This window comes from Acromyrmex echinatior, chromosome 14, assembly GCF_024713525.1.
Source record: "Acromyrmex echinatior isolate Ae372 chromosome 14, ASM2471352v2, whole genome shotgun sequence".
NCBI lineage: Eukaryota > Metazoa > Arthropoda > Insecta > Hymenoptera > Formicidae > Acromyrmex > Acromyrmex echinatior.
Window position 1 is genome coordinate 3,264,329 of NC_141865.1, and position 17,219 is coordinate 3,281,547.

The window sequence follows — 17,219 nt, forward strand, 5'->3', positions numbered from 1 at the left end:
CTATATATATTTATTAACTTTACGTATAAAAAACTTGTCACTTTTATACTTGCAATCATTCTGTCTTTTATGTAAGAATTAATTTATTAGTTTATGAGCTTATTAACATTAGTTTATTTAACTATGTACAATTCTATACATAAAATTTGTATGGTTATTAACCTTTATGGTTCTATATTCTATACATAAATATTATATAATATATTATATAATATTATATTATAATATTATATGGTTCATAATTCTATACATAAAATTTGTATAGTTATTAATCTTTATGGTTGCCACGCTATATTTTTCTCTGAATATGCGTCAGGTAAGGATAGACGATCTTAACAGAAATCTATCTGATTGTCTTAGTTAAGGATTGTGCGTGTGATTGACAACCATATCACATAGAAACTTTAGGCCTGTTCATTTTGGCTGAACTTTTGCACCAATTCATCTGTCTTCTTCTTCTTTTCTCCTGAAAGGGAGTTCAAAATCGGTAGAGCAATTAATTTGTTTAATGTACTTTATTCTTGTGCTTGACGCTAACACGTCACGCTCTTAATTAATTTTGTTAATTTACAATAAACAATAAATTATAAATTTGGAACCGAGATATACGTATATTAAGAGGTAAAATTTTCTGAAAACATTGTAATACTTAAGATCGCGCGATAGTAATTCGATAATTTATTATATTGTACATACATTTTTGTGTAGCTTTTTTTTAACCATCTTATGCGATTACACCAATACTGCATTGATTACAATATATTCATAATCATTCAAAATTTTTAATATATTTCTTTACAATATTTTAAAATAAAAATTAATAAAATATTTTAGTGTATCTATTTTTTAGTTTACTTTTTAGTACTCTATGCGTGTTTTTCGGAAGTGAGGCTGTAATGTGAAATCAGTAAATACCTCACTTTTGATATTAATTTCCTGCGAATGAATAGAAACAATAAATTCAGGACTAAAGTAATTAGAAGTAATTAATTAGAAATAAATTAACACTTAATTATAACATATACTTGAACTTTTTACGGTGAGAATGCTAGGTCCGCAGCTCATCACAGCTCATCTTCGCAGCTTGAATCTCTGCGTGGTGGATTAGCGGAGACTCTCAACTGAAAATTTGCTGCCATCGCAACTATCAACATCACCAATACTTCATTCATACGTATCGTTCGCGACACGCGTTACTCGGGTACTTTAGGCTGTGCCAATTTAAAAGTCAGTCAGGTACCTGAAGTAGCGCGCGCTGCGGAGAAACGAACCGCGCCTTTTCGAGGGGATTGGAAAAAGAGGACGAGAGAAGATTGTGCATGTATGTACGATGTACGTCTGCATGTGAGAAATAGAGAGAAAGAGAAGAGAAAGAAGAGGAGGAAGGAGCCAGGGAAGAAGAGTGTGTGGAGGCTGCTGCATGTTAATTGTACTTCATCAGGTGCTCTGGTGGATTCGATACCCGGCACCTGTTGGAGCGCAATTCATATGACTGTGCCTTGCTGCCTTATTATTTCCCCGCAAGCGAGACGATACGATTTTCGTTCGCGAGAAACCGTCTCCGTGGGAAAACGTTTCTGGAATAAGGATGAGTATAGGGCGCTGTGACCATCGTTTCTCTTACAAACGTACATAATTTAAACTGCGCGGAGATCCTGTTCTATGTCTACGGGTAATATAATATTAGGTGTACAAATAAGTTTCCGCCATTTGACAAAAGACAGTGCCACTAGCAAGCTATGGTTAAAATTGTCTGATGTAAAACATTATATCGTAAGGTTGGACATCTGTCAACAACATAACCTTGAAATACTAGCGATTTTGTATCAGCATCATATATTTTTTTTGTGCGAAAATGCCGAGTTTTGAGCCGAATAAGCGTCATTTGCGGGAACTTTTGATTTACTTCTTTAATTTGAAGAAATCTGCAGCTGAGGCTCATCGATTGCTTGTAGAAGCATATGGTGAGGCTACCTTAAGTGAAAGAAGTTGTCGTGAATGGTTTCAAAAATTTAAGAACGATGAATTTGACGTCGAAGATAAAGAACGTAGCCGAAAGTGTACGAAGACACAGAATTGGAAGCATTATTGAATGAAGATTCGTGCCAAACGCAAAAAGAACTTGCACTTACATTTTGACTTATATCAATAAAACATTATGTATCGTTCTTTCACAATAAATGCTTAATTTTTGATAAAAAACGGCGGAAACTTATTTGTACACCTAATAATATTTAAGATTTCAGAATTTTTAAATTCAAAATCATTCAAGTTTCTGCAAAATATTCAAGTCTAATTTTCTATCTCAATATATAAACGAATGTAATTAATTCTAAAAAAATCTTGGAATGATGTTTCATCCTTTTATGACTTTTTGAGCAGGTAAAATATAACGATGGTAAAGATATACCACAAACAAGCATGCGAGTCTTCAGATAGATCGAATAAAAATTTCGTATGTAATTTTTTCGATAATTAATAATTTGATAAGGAAGTTAACTTTAGAACAGGAAATATTATAAAACAGTATATATTATGTCTACATATAAAATTTGTCACCTTTACAATTGCCTATCATTATGTTTTTCTCTGCGTGCAGCATTCTTGGAAATTTTTACTTATTTAAACATTTATATTTTGCAATTTAGCAAATCAATTTAATTAAAAGTATTAAAATTAAAAGTATTAAAAAGGCTCTGTACTTATAACAAAAGGTAGTATAAAAGAAGGGCAAAGAACCAATAACGTATAAAAGAATTTTAATTTAAATAAGCAAAATTAATACAAAACAATTAAAATAAACAAACGTTTCAACTCCAATCGATTTTCAATGCAATCTTACAATAATATAAACATTGTTCTAAATTAAAAATCCGTACATGGTCTAACAATATTCTTACAATTCCTTAATATAAAATTTTTCTTTCTGTGTAATACAGTCATTTTTATCAAGAATTAACAAAGTCATAAGAAAATTCTGGAAAAGTAACCGTGAACAAAAAGAATTAATATTAATTACATAAAAATTAGTAATGCGATAATGTACCTTAGTAAATCTGTTAAATCAATTTAAACTTTGATTTTATAAGAAATTTACGTTCACCGAAAAATATGCATCTTTCTTATTAGAGTCATATATCGCTGCGGAGATGCTGTGAGAAGACTTAGTCCGCATATACAAAAAATCTAATGTGTGTGTAGAAAGAAAGATATATTTGATAAGAGTACATTTATGCGTACGTCATGTGGACTAACAAGCCTCATTCCTCGTGATTTTTCCAATGTATCCACCACTCGACTGCTTCCGGAACAGCTCGGATGCCTAGAATTCCCATCCAGAGATGTTTACTAAAATAAATAAAATTAGCCAATGTTGCTTCGTCGTTACAAAATGTTATTGACCGCGCACGCGTGTGTATATCGTGTTTGCAGTCGACGTGAAGGAGAGAACCGCGTATCTCATCGTCTAACTAATAGGATGATGATGTTACGTAAGAGTCGCGTGGCAGGGTGGAGAAAACGGACGAGGGGAAGAGGCGAGGGAAGAGATCATATAACATAATTATTTAGTTCCGTGCGCGACCGACAGAGAAGAATTCGCGAGCGGCAAAGAGCGATGAATTCGAATGATGGTCGTTGGGTTCCTTCTATCTCGAGTTTGAATTGGTCAACAAAAACCGATCACACGAGACCAACTACGGTTGATCGACAGCCACGCAATTCAACATCGCTGGGCTGCGTTCGAAAATACCCCGAGGACCTCCGAATATCGTTTTACCTTTGTTGTTCATCGAATATTAAATAAGGATAAAATGATACTCAGAGGTACTCGGGTAGTGTTTTTGAACACAGCCCTGACGTTTCGCTCTGCACACTCGTACGTAAAAATTGCTTTGTACAGCGACTTAGCTAGGAGTTCTAGTTACGTCATTAACCGCAATTCACCTGCGAGTGCAGAATCGAAGCGCTTCTTTGCGGAATAATCATCGCGTTTATCGACTCGTTTTGGCTTGCGGCAAACATACTCGGATCGTAAAACACGCGAACGAAATTATTAATCAGGCGACCTTGATGTAGATTTTACAAGATATATTTATTAATCAGCAATGCATTGTACAATGGATGGTCTTTAAACCTTTCGACCTTTCGACTCCCAAGCAGGGCCAAGCCGTTCGCTCCAAAAATTCTGAATAATTAAAAATGTTTAGAATAATTTTGCCATAAGATTTTCATAATTTTGAGATTTTTGTTATTAATTTTTAAGTTATAAGCTTTTCCGAGATAAATCTTTCAAAAAATTATAAGATATAACTTACTTACTTGGAGCCATTCGCTCCCTTTTCAGGAATATTATTTTATAACTATCTATTTAAAAAAATTGCGCAGTAATACGCACTAAGGATAAGCTTAAAATCAGATAACCGGACATCATATATATGGGATGGTCTTAAGTATTCTAAAAGATTAGGAGTAATTCCTCGTATTAATTCAAAACGAAAACTTTATGTCTCTGAAACGATTTAATTTCAAATGTACAATTAATACTTGTTATTACACAACTCCGTAAAAAACTTAACCTTATTCAAATGATGTTGTTTCTAATCTTAACATTATTTAGGTACTTTAAAAAATAAATTTTTATTATAATTAAAATATTAATATCAATTTAATAAAAGTACTGCAGCACTTTCGAGAGTTCACACACACAAAATTTTTCTGAATTTTTATCACACAAAATGACAATGTAATGTCAGTCTCTTTTTTTGACAAGTGTATAAAAATAAAATTTTCAACTAAAAATTTCCTTATTAAAATATTAACAACAAGAAAATTTTTATTTAATTTTGTATCGCCAAATTTTACGTATTTCTCCAACTTTAAGTATGCAGATAATGAAAATGTTTGGATTTCTGTTCCAGATCGAAAAGAGATTCCGTGTATGCGCTTTATGTTATTCCTACGAGAAGCACCCATCCGCGCACGTGTATTATCATAAATTTCCACCATGGGATGATCGATTTGCCCACGATTGCCCCCCACGATGGGTACCTTGGGAAAATGAACCGCGTACAAAATCGAATCACATGTGCCGCGAGGTGTAATACAGTTCAGTAAATTGCTACTGCTCAACGCGAAAGAATCTCGGAAATTAATATCAGATCCTCGTAATTACCGGTTTAATATCCTGACGCTTGTAATTTCAGTCTATTTGACCACGCCCTGGTATAATTGCGCCGCCGCGCGGAGAAAATAAACCACTACATGAACTACCGCGAGCTAGCCGGCCACTTATTCGATGGAACGTGAATAAAAAAGAAGAATATTATTAAGAAAAGGCGATAAAAGACAATAAGATATTTTGAATAAATTCTTTTTTTTTTTTAATCTCAATTTGGAATTTATTTTCAAGAAAGAGAGCTTTTCTATTTATCACCGGTCTGTAATTTTACATACAATACATTCAATAATTAAGAAAAAAATGCTACCCAGTTTTTAAAATGAAAATTAATTCTTCGATTAATTAATTTTCTCGTTGTTAAAATAAAAATTCTAAGACATCCAATACAAAAACTATTTTCATTTGATATATGTTACACAGACGAGTCAAAGACTATTATTACGTTGTATCATTACGCTAATTGATCGGTGTTTTATGCACCATACGTGTGCGTTCGATACTGGTTTTTTTCTCTTCTTTTGTCGGTGATGCGCTTGAAAGTATGGCAATACGTTTCACCTGCATGTACGAAGAAGAGGGCGAGGAAGCAAGAAAGACCGACAGCTGATTCGCTCTCGCGGTCGCGGTTCAGTGCAAAACGGATGCGGCATTACGAGGAATTCTTAACGAGAAAGATACTGTTAAAAAAATTTCATCTCGAGTAAACAAATATTTTATTCTTAATTAATAAATACATAGAACATAACTCGATTCCTCACACAATCTAGATTGGAACATTCTCGGCGTGACACCGTTTTTTCTTCGATATAACTTCCGTATAGAAATCCAGAATTGTAGGTCGATTTTTCGTATAACTTTTAATACCTTCCAATAACTTACTAAGTGCCACTCGATTTTTTAAACTTATGAAAATCCGATAGTGCAAAGTCAAGTGGAGATACTTTAAAAATTTCGCAAAGATTATATCGCTCATTAAGTGAACTTCTCGCTAAATGAAAACTACAGATTGAGACAGATGAAAGATTGTAACACTGCTTTTTATATGTTTGTCGTGCTGAATGAAGAAAAAAACAAATCGAAGCTTATAAGATAAAAATGTTCTAATGATCTTCCTTTCTGGATCATGACTTGAAAGTGATTCTCTCGGTCATATCGTACACGATGGATATGTATTGTTTGTGAAAAAGTCTGTTCGAAATATGCAGTTTTGCAATTCTACTGGCGCCGAAGACTATATATCAACATGGCGTGATGCTGTATTCTGTGAAAATAGCGTAGACGAGACGACGTCATCCATGTCTGTATCAATGATTCCAAGTGTCGACTTCTATTAAGTTAAGTTATATTGTAATGAATCGAGAGAGAATTGAATAATTTTAGAATTTTTTCTCTTTTTATATTAGATAGAAATATAAACATTTTTATGTTTCAATATTGAAAATTTATATAATATTATTATATTTATATAATATATTCGATATAAAAAATACATTGTTAGACTTTCGTTATAAATTTAAGTAATATGTAAAGGAAGTTTTATTATATGTAAAGTGATTACTGAAAGTAACTGAAAAGTAATGAATGGTTTCATTGAAAATTAAGTTATAATAGTCTTAAATGTAATGAAAGTGTGTATTAAATTTCATACAAATCCATACAGAATTTTATTGAAAGTTTCATGTACATGTACACAAATATACTTTTCAGTTACAAATACATTAAATTTAATGTAATATTATGAAATTAAATTCAACTTAAATGTTATTAAATTTAACGATATTTTTAACAATGTAAAATATTAAAATGATAGTGTTGTCAAAAATTTAGAGATTATATAAGAATTCTATCAAATAATTCATTATCGAATAATAATCTTTTGAATAAAATCGAAGTTTTTCTCAGATTTTATACTTACCTTACTTTTATACTTATCTTATAGGGTAACTCCGATATATACGCCGCACCTATCAAAAACTTAATTTATTAAATATTATTTATTATGTTTAAGGTAAACGAATTATATCAGTAAAAACTTTGTACTGTCTACTACTATGAAAAAAATATTAGAAATCTGAAATATTTATTTTTCATATTAAAAAATAAACTTTTTGAAACCCTCGTATTTTTGCAAGATAGAGATACATGGCTACTCAAAGGGGGGGGGGGAGGGGTTGTACGACTCATGAAAAATTTACAAATAATGACGTAAAGTGACACAATAACTTATAAAATGTGTTTATAAAATTTTATTAAGGAATAAGAATGGTAAATATATATATGAAATAATAAATAATGATTACAATCTTTTCCTACATATATTACAAGTTATGACATGAGGTACATATTTCATATAATGCGTTTATTGCACTGAATGCAATCTGCGCACTTTGTATGCTTTGGGCATAAATCCCGCTCGCTAAAAATGCCGCATATCTCAAACAGATGGGATACAAGACAACAAACAAAGAATATGAAAAAAAGCATTTGTATTTTGCTATACAACATGCTTTACTATTCCACTACACGTATGTATCACGAAATAACCACTAAGTCTTTTACACGCCCTACAGTAATCATTTTATGTAATAATAATTTATGATGATGTTACTCAACACTGACAAATCGATTTAACTCACAATAATTTCATTAATATTAACACAGTAAAAAATTGAAATCATAACACAATATTAATATAACATAAAGGCATGTAACAAAGTAGTTGCGGGAAAATTACTCTCACTCCTATTTTTTCTAACTTCTGCGATGTAAATTTCAACGCGGCGTATTTGCCGAAGTTACCCTACGTTAGATTTTATAAAGTATTAGTGTGCCTAATGAATACAAAAAATTGTAATTGAGCTCCAAGTTGTATTTATTCAAAATTTTCACATAACAAAAAGTGTAATCATATATCCATTCAAAATTTTAGGTTTTCAAAAAACATTTATTTACTAAAAAAAAACTATGAATATTTAACGAGTATTCATATTCATTCAAACAAAATATAAACTGAAAAAAAGCTCCAATAAACAATCGTTAACTGTAACCGGCACTTTGACTTTAAGTAAAAAAAAATGAATTTTATTTATTTTTATATCATTGTAATATTCAAATTTGAAGGAAATTTTGGAAAATATTTTAGAAAGTAATACATTTTTAATTTATAAATATCTATTTGATAAAACGCCATACATATTCTGATATAATTCCGGTTACGTCACAATAATGTCAAACATCTTATAAAATATCTTGAGCGCATTATAGTTTGTTGGACATTAAAATTCCGAGATATAATATTTATTTCCAATAAAAATATCTTTGTTTAACCTTGTTTAAATAGGTTAAACAAAGACGCCCATTGTATAGGTGGCGGACTAAACGCGCGGTGTAGCACAATTGTTTTTATAGATTTCTGTTTTCTCTTATAGGTTTGCAAGCTATAATATGCAGATAATACAGAATAAAAGTGAATACGAAATGAAAATATTCGTAATCATATTCAAAAAATATTCATTCAAATGGAATGAAAAAATATATATTCGTTTCTTGATGAATAAAAAATAAGTGTATTCGAATGAGTATTTTCATTCATTTTTTATTCATTTATTCGAATATTAGATATATTCACCGAACACACTATAAAGTATATATTTGTAGATGCAAAATTTATTTAGCTGTAAAATTTTCTTTGGTTCAATTTTGTAATATAATCAAGAAAACATTATGTTTGTTTAAAGATTCTGAGGAATTTGGTTACAGTTACTGTCCCAAAAACGAAACGATTGTAACGGTAGAAGGAGACGATACCTGTTTATCAATAAAACTGTTTATAATGTTATATATATTTATTGTAATATGTACATTTAATGAAGTAACGATAATAAACTTTATAGGAGGAATGTCATTTTCGGTCTATAATCTCATTATTAATAATCTCACAATTAAATTAATTGATCGTCGAATAAAAACTACTAGTATTACTAGTATTTAAAAAACGGTTTATTGTAAAAAATATCACCTCAGTCGGGATTCGAATCTCTCTCATTTCTGGATCTCTCTCATTTCGTGCGGGCATGTTATCAATTCTACAAAATCTATAAAATCTATTAAAAAAGTCAGAAAACAAAAGTATTTCTTCTAATAAAGTGAATATAAAATTAAATAACAAATTTAAATAAATAAAAATAAGGACATGTAGGAATCAACGCGGATGTTGATCAGTGCCTATATGCGGTGTATTGATGTTTAATTTAATAATTTAACTCTATTTGTATAAGAAATTTTTAGGATTCTTCCACTCTAAAATTTTACTATTTAAATCTTCTATGCGTTACTTGCAGTTGTTTCTAGTGTTCACAATTTCCAAAATGTTTCTTCCAACCGATCTGTGAGCAATTTTGTGGTTTCTGGATTGACTCAGCATGAGAAATGTGATGTTGTATTTTCCTGTTTAATTTTCCTAATTTGGATATCTGAAAAAAGCTCGAAAAGGTAGTTAAAACATGTAATGACGTAATCTTTATATATATTGTTAATTTATCTCTTGTCCTCTCGATATATTTAATGTAAATCTAATAATATATAATTAAAATTTTGTAATTTTACGCATTAACATCCGCATTGACTTTTACATGCCCTTAATTGTACTTATTTAAATTTATTGTATAATAAATAAGGATCGTAGTCTGTATTTATAAAATTAAAATAAAGAAACAATGACGCGTTCTAGAGAAGAAAAAAACAAATAAACAATTGTACAGTATAACACTAAATATATTTAATGTAAATCTAATATCAAATAAGTCCAGGAACAATTGTAACTGACTCCAGGTATTGAAGTTACTATTATCTCCTAATGATATTTTATGATTTATATAGTAAATAAAATAAAATAAAAATCTAGATAAAAAGTCAATTCAAATATACAAATCATCAATATAGACAATTATTAAAACATATTATAATAATAATATAATAATAATAATAATACGTTATATTTTCGCTATAAAGAAAAAAAATACTTATAAACAAAATAGACAGAGCTGTATTTTGCAAGTCCATATATAATATATAATATAATAAATGTCCATATATAATAAATGTAATTTCGGTGAGCGACTATATATCGTCCGTCATAGCAAAAAGATTACACGAGAATATACAAACTTGAAACAACTTTGTTAAAAAATTATTTAATTATCAGACGATTATTTTGTTAATAAATAAATAAATACAGAAAAATTATAGAAGGATGGGAAACATATGGGAAATATTATATAGGAAGTATTGATTAAAAGCAAACAATACATTATAAATTTAAATTGTAATCTATTACGAGCTATTAACGGTCAATATATGACTGAAAGAAGGCAAGACGATATCGAAACTAATACTAGTATTTTACTGCAAATATGAATATTATTCCTTGAGCATTAGTTGCACGATCTATATTTATCAACTCTTATTAATCATGTATAATACAATTTGCTCAAATTTTGTTATTTTTAAAACGAGTCAATCTTCATTTTAGTTTCATACAAGTTGTTGCACGCAAAATATAGATCTGTCATTATTTTTTCTAGTTTTCAGCAGAGACAATGAAAATAAATGCTATAGTCATATTATGCTTTATTGTATGACAATGACAACAATGATTATAAAAGTGTGTGTGTGTGTGTGTGTGTGTGTGTGTATATATATATATATATATATATATATATATATATATATATGAGACTACATTAATATTTTATGTACAATGAAATATATAACATTGGAATCTATTAACTCGTCAGACCGTCGCGTCGGTCTCGATTATTATTTATCTGTCACGCGTACCGATCTTGTTTTTGCATTCAAAAGTACGCAAAGATCACAGCGTACGATAAAATTATCGAGTAGAAAAATATATCGATGAACATAATGACGACGATTTAAGGGGATAAAAAACATGATCGATATAAACATCTTTCGAATCACGGAGGTTGAAGCCTACAAATCTCGACAAAATCTCAATTATGGCGTTATGGGGTTCTTTAAATTCGACAAAGTGTAAGTTAACTTCCCGTTTATTTTTAAAATTAATTTCAACTAATATTCATCGAAATTATTGGCGGACAAAAGCGATCTGTTAATCATAACGGTGAAAACTGACAAATCGATTGAAATTACGGTGAGAGGTCGTATAGGATTCAATCTTCGTAAAACGACACACACGTCCAACGCTCATGAAATGTTGAGGAGAAAATGCACTTCGCTTCGCCCTCGAATTTCGTTAGTACTCTCGATAGTTTGACACCGTGCTTGAGAATAAAATTGAGCAAGTTTGCAATTCGAATTGCTGCCTGCAGCGGCGATGCTCTATTCGAAAGGATCGTTATGGACTGGAAAGCTGACGTAGTAAGTTGAAGCGCATTGCATACAAAGCTAACTATGTGTAATAACGGTTGCACGAGTTCCAGTAGCTGGAAAGTATTAATTAATATTATTTAAATTAATATTATTTAAAAGCACGGTTCGTAAGGGCTAAAGCTGCGTTATACATCGTGGCGCGCGATAAGGAAGAATTGAAATTATCGTAATAGCGCAAAATAGGAAACGCAAAGTAAAATCGACACTATCATCCAAGCTTGAATGAGACACTTGAATGATGCTTTTAAAATCATAGTTACTATATGTAATTCCAGATATATGTAATTCTACATTATATTACATACAATTATATTATATAAAAAGAAATGAACAGCTTGAATTGAGGTATCTTTAAAAGTTCTTTAAGAATCTTCAAAATATTTCACAAAGAACACTGAAAGAAATCTTATTAAAAATTAATTATCTTACATCGATTTTATCTGTTTATTCAATAATGTTTAGAAATTATTTAATAATATCCCGTTAACTATTGCGAAAATTGCAAAATGATAAAGGACTTTTCGATTCAGTTTTTTATTAGAAATAGCACTGTATAATTGGCGTGGGCGTTATTTCAGAAACATTCTGTATATACTACTTAATAAAAAACAGAGAATAGTTTCAAAACGCTTGAAATTTTACAATTTTCAGATCATCGAAACTCAGTAAAAAATCATCGCAGATGAAGAAATATAAAAGTATTCTAAAACTTGAAACTAGTACTTAAATATGCATACTTTAAATTTGGCGGTTTAAACAAATTTTTTATTTTTATTTTTATAGTTCTATATCTTAATAGAGATCATATTATTGTGTTCAAAACGTAGATACATTTAACATACAGTCTATAGTTCGATGAAAACCTTTTTTCTTAAAAATTTAATACTTTAAAAAAAAGTATAGTTTTATACACATATATATATATATATATATATATATATATATATACACTGCTTTTTCTTACGAAAAAAATTTTCTTACGATTTTTCTTAACAATGATTTTCACCGAAACACGTTGATTAATAAGTTGATAAGACATGCAAGTTTAGCTTCAAAGTCGCTTTAAAGAAACGTAAAAAATATACGAAATGCTTTTCGAAAAATAATTGTAGTGCAACTACTACTTTAAAAAAAATTATCCAAATAATATATATATATATCTCTGTATTATCGTTTATTCTTCTTATTTCAATCCAAGTGATATAAGACAGTAGCTTTAATTCTTCTTAAAAAAAAAATCACAAAGTATTGCGCCAAATAAAAGTTATACACGTTACTTAACTCCCAAGTGATATGTATTCTCGAATTCTCACTTAAGAATAATTTCAATCCAAGTGATAGTACCTTTTCTAGTTATTTTTTAAAAATAACTGCGTCAAGTTTTTTATATTTCTAGTATTTGTTTTTGTCAATGTATTATAGTTTAATTGTAATCTTGGTTCAACTAACTCTTCATCTTTTTCTAGTTCAAAGAATTAAAAAAAGGGTAAAGAATAAGTTGAACCGAGATTAATTCATCTGTCAATTGCTAGTGTAACTGATGTCTTCGTTAGTCATTTTCATTCAGCTTTTCTTCCAAAGATATTAGCAAACAAATCTTTTTTTAACATCGGATAAATGACAGGTAATTATTTTAAATTAATATGATTAATGTTATAATCATGTATATGTATAGATTTATTCATCATATTTCTCTTTTTCAGAAACTGTTAATGATTTATAGAAGCCAGAATATTGTTTGTTAAACAACTCATACAAAAGAAATAAGTATGCATAATCACGATGCTATAACATCTTGTACATTGTTGCAAAATTACAATCTTTTTCTCTATAGGATCTTTTTTTTCAGAAGACACTCGGAATCCGGTCGGATATCCGACTCGGAGAAATTGTCTTCTTGGATATCCGACGTTACATTCTGTCCGGATATCCAATATCCAGTAATTTTACGATCCGGTGCATCCCTACTTGCAACCATTTCTTTTCTATTAGATGTTGGAATTAATTCGTAGCGTTTTACAAGTGATGGGAAGTACTTTCATTAATGTATTTTTTAATGCTCATGTGAAATAAATAACATTCTTTCATTAAAAACGCTACGAATTAATTCCAACACCTAATATGTGATATTGGCTGACGTTAACTTATTTGGACTATCTGATTAATACTTTTAGCTGATATTGTATAGCTAAAAGATCTTTAATGTAATGTATCACTTATGTTAGTACAGGAAGAATGAATATATAAAGTATCAAAATTCGTGATTCAAAATACAACAAGAAGTTTCAGAAAAATTAAGTACATTGAGTAAAAGTTTTCTGTTTAAACAAATTTTTATTTCAAACAATAGTTTGAAAGATATAAGAGTTTAAATATGGCCAATTACAAACTACATTTAGATAGTCATCTGTGAACGCGCTGAAATGTGCGCTTATCAGCACTCAGTACTACTACGCGTGTGGCTCATGAACATGTGACTATCTAAACATAGTCTGTAATTGGCTAATTTAAACCCTCATTATCTAAAAAAAATTACTGTTTAAAATAAACATTTAAACACAACAACTTTTTCACTTAATTGTTTGAGAACTATTTTACTATAATATTTTAAATCGCAAATTTTAGGACACCTCGTATAGAAATACAAAAATACATATATCACTTGGGTTTTAGTTTTCAAAAATAATTGTAACAACTACTGTAACAACAGTTGTTTTTCGAGGAACGCGCGCATTTGATATCTTTTTTTTTTAAAGATAATTTTGTAAAGTAGAAAGTAGTGAATGTATTGTATTTTTTACTTCTACTTTAGACTGTAAAAAAAAGTTACTAAAAAATTACGAGTACTTGCACTGCAAGGTTAAAAATTATCATAACAGCAGAAAGTAGGAAATATAAAGTAAAAATCGAAATTCATCCAAGCTTGAATGACATTTGAATTAGAAAATTCTTGAAAGTAGAAAGTAGCGAATGTATTGTGTTTTTTACTTCTACTTTAGACTGTAAAAAAGTTACTAAAAAATTACGGGCACTTGCGCTGCAAGGTTGTGAATAATAAATGACTTGTATATAGATAATAATAAAAAAGATTTATTTTTCTTGATGTAGCTTGATTTAAAAATTTCTCGATTTAATCAATTTCTCACGATAATTTTTTAAGATGCTCAAAAACTATTTATTCCAATATCTTTCCAGTTATTGAAACGAAATTTCGAGACCGATCCTTCGGCATTGGTATTGTAGGTATATGATATATTTAAATTGAACTCGTGCACGACCTTGACTCTTTTCGAGTTATTTTCATATTACTCGATCGAGGCCGGTGGGCCTCATTGGCAAATCTCTCTTTCTCTCTCTCTCTCTCTCTCTCTCTCTCTCTCTCTCTCTCTCTCTCTCTCTCTCTCTCTCTGCAGCCAGGCATGCACCTAGACCGATCAATAACTATCTTTCATGCCTACGTCTTGCGGCCGCGGTGCAGTATAGTCGAAGGTATTTTAACGATAAAATTATTCCGCAGTGCTCAGATACACGAATATTAAACGAGAACTATCTCTCTTTCATTTCCATCAATTCAATATCAATTCTAATGGCGAATGATTAACCAAATTGTTCGAGATTAGAACGAGTGAGATTTTAAGGTCATATTAACGAGAGATTGGCCAGTGAACACACGAGAACCATGTCGAGAAATCAAGCTAAAATTTGACGATGAATGATTTCACCTGGATATTATTCCAGGATAGAATCGATACATTTTTACGTCATTTACATTTTTATGAACGCACATTTTTATGTTTTTTTTTCCCCCCCCAGAATCGGTTATTTCTGCCGGTGATTGTCGCATGTTATCGCAATGTCCAAGGCCAAAAGATACGAGAAATTTTCACGGGTGGTCCAGTGCTCGCGCATACGACGCAATCTGATCGATGCGCCAGCGGCGCGTTAACGGGGCTCTGCCGTTATGCAACTTACTGCACCAACGAGGTTGCACCAATGAGAGATGCCAAGGTCGTTGCACCAACGAACCCGACGCAGCATCGGCGCAGCCGGCTTATCGTCGCCAAGTTTAATATCTCGTATACACAAATGTCTTTTATGCGAAATTCAATCTTTGCACAACTCATGTTTCTCGTCATTACACCAGCACGAAGGGTTATAATGTATTTCCGCACTTAATTATCAAAATAAATCGTATGATGATTTGTATATTGTATTGGTGCAACTTGAAATGCGGTGAACTCCATTAAAATATTCAAAATTTACATAGAAGAGAACTTCTACGTTCGATTTCCTATTATACATAATTTCTGATTATAAAGTATTTTGTACTATTTCATACGAATTTAATCACTGTAAAACGGATCTTTTAACATGATTCTAAATAAAAATTACACTACCTTTTTTTTTTCCTCCAATATAACAGGGAAGGTAAAGGAAATATCGAAAGAACACGATTTAAAAATAAGATATACGGGCGAATATGTGAGGCAACAGTATAGCGCAGATAGCACAGCCTTTGCGGAATATGCAATAGTCTTCGATATCTCCGTCACCGTGCATTATCAGCTCGCACCTGTCTGCTTTCGTCAGTGTCAGAGAGACGTTTCTGCGACGCTCAAAGCGCATGCAGGACTTTCCAGTCGCAATTATTGTCGGACCCTGTCGACCTCCGCGATGCATCTTAAATACGGAGGGAGAAGCCATTCCCGCGGTGAGCCTTAACGATATTGCCAATAGAATGAGATACTCACCGTCGTCTCCCGCGTGCTTCAGGACGCCGGAGGAATTCCTAGAAGGATTTTCACGGCTCTCTCTCGTCATTACGTTACGGGCGCGAAATCTGTCGGTGGCGGCTTATGGCTTCCACGCGCTGCGTGAGCCGATGAGAAGGTCGGAAATGTAGATAAAGACGACGATGACGACGATGACGACGATGATGACGACGACGAGAAGGAATGCGAGAATCGACCGTCGCACCACGAAGAGAGAAGACAGACGAGGGGAGAAGGTGGCGTACTTCCAAGCTCCTGGCAAGACCTTAGTTCGAGGCGGAGGGCGTCTTAGGTGGCTGGAAGGGGTTCCATTTCAGACACTCCGGATCGATCTCTTTGTAGACGGGGCCCCGTCTCTTCACCCTCTCCTTGTAGTCATCGATCACGTCCTGAAATTATTTCAACGATTCCTTTCAACGTCTCCTTTTTTTATCCGTGTCTCTGTTCCGGGTGTCTGTCTGCGACGCGACAACTCGTAAACGTTTTTAATTGCATTGACAAGAATCAGAGGGAGTTGAGGAAATGTATAATGGCGAAGCGCCGAGCAAGATCGAATGAGTACGATTTAATTGAATGATAATTAGCCTCGCAGTTATGCTGTCTGCTTGTATATCGTTTCGAGATATCGTTTCCCAGGACCAATGAAAGGACGAAATCGGATCGTCCTTGTTGCATTATAATCGTTCATCACGTTAATAAATACATTTCACATTTCCGATATTCATCATGTTTGTATAGTATTTATATCGAGAGGCGTTTTGTTATATCAAAACAATGGGTCATTATTCCTCGTTATCTACATTTCAGTTTGATTTGAGATAAGAAAAACGTATTGAAGTAAAATATTCCTATGAGAT

At 31.5% G+C, this 17,219-nt stretch overlaps 1 protein-coding gene across 4 annotated transcripts in view; it reads right to left on the reverse strand.

Moving 5' to 3' along the window:
- Positions 1-497: 497 nt before the first annotated feature.
- The window catches only part of chm (lysine acetyltransferase chameau), a 63,106-nt gene continuing 46,384 nt past the window's right edge, over positions 498-17,219 (reverse strand). For 2 of the 4 annotated variants that reach the window (XM_011057140.2, XM_011057132.2), the window contains exon 13: positions 13,280-16,751. In XM_011057140.2, coding sequence (XP_011055442.2) covers positions 16,629-16,751 — 123 coding nt within the window. In that variant the 3' untranslated portion in view covers positions 13,280-16,628. Of the gene's footprint in view, positions 3,349-13,279; positions 16,752-17,219 lie in introns of those variants that run through there. The other 2 variants (XR_015547319.1, XR_015547318.1) reach the window with 2 other exon arrangements.